The sequence below is a fragment of the Octopus bimaculoides genome, chromosome 10 (genome assembly GCF_001194135.2).
Source record: "Octopus bimaculoides isolate UCB-OBI-ISO-001 chromosome 10, ASM119413v2, whole genome shotgun sequence".
In the NCBI taxonomy this organism is placed as follows: Eukaryota; Metazoa; Mollusca; class Cephalopoda; order Octopoda; family Octopodidae; genus Octopus; species Octopus bimaculoides.
Window position 1 is genome coordinate 14,709,328 of NC_068990.1, and position 995 is coordinate 14,710,322.

Sequence of the window (995 nt, forward strand, 5' to 3'; positions counted from 1 at the left end):
AAAATCAAGTAATGTTCCACTTTTGTTTGTTAATAAATTTTTATGTAGTTTGAATAATGTCAGTGATAGATGTGTGATATTTTTTGTATTTACTAAGTATATAGTACTACGACAAAATAAAGCAAAAGTGAATATGATGGTAGGTGTGCCTAGATGAAAGGCTTCTTTCAGTTTCCATCTACTAAATCTATTGACAAGGCTTTGGTCAATCCAAGGTTATAATAGAAGACACTTGCCCAAAGTTCCACACCTTGGGACTGAACCCGGAACCATGTGGTTGGGAAGCAAACTTCTTACCACACACCCATGCCTGTACTTGATTTATTTATTTCAATGATAATGTTTTTGTTTCTTCTCTCTTTTCTTAGTACAGGCATCCCACATTATGGAAGCAGTATTCATTTGAACAATCTTGCTGTAACTTAGAATGCCACAGAATTCCTTAATTTGGCAAGATTTTCAGAAATGAAACATTTCTGTAATAGGGGTTGTACTTGCTGTTTGTGCTATGCTGAATGTTGTTGCTTAGAAATTTACTCAAGGAAGATCAAATATTATACAACATGAAATTTCATAAAGTTTTTACTCAAAATTATTTGCATATAATATAAATATATGAATTTTTTTCTTCCATAATATTGTATTGCATCACTTTTCTATTAATATTTATTTAATCATTTGTTGATATCAGATTGTGATACCAAGTACTGCTTGTGAAAATGGAAACATGTCTAAACTTTTCCAAGTCATATCTAATAATCTCTCAAACTGTTGTATGTCAACAGTTCAAAGGAAATATTTCAATGAATCCAAAGGTAAATGTTTATAAAATATCCTCAGAAAATTTTGTTTCTGATAGCAAAATGAAAGTTTAACAATTCTCTCATAATTGCTCCAGTAAACTATTTTGAGCAAAGAAACTCTTCTCTCATGTATGTGTGTGTGTGTGTGTCCAGCAAAGAACCTCTTCTCTCACGTGTGTGTGTGTGTGTGTG

At 31.7% G+C, this 995-nt stretch overlaps 1 protein-coding gene across 1 annotated transcript in view; it reads left to right on the forward strand.

The window, feature by feature from the left end:
• Positions 1-995, forward strand: part of LOC106875011 (mutS protein homolog 4) — a 69,252-nt gene that overhangs the window by 11,842 nt on the left and 56,415 nt on the right. Inside the window, exon 6 of the mRNA XM_014922954.2 lies at positions 692-815. Coding sequence (XP_014778440.1) covers positions 692-815 — 124 coding nt within the window. The remainder of the gene's footprint in view (positions 1-691; positions 816-995) is intronic.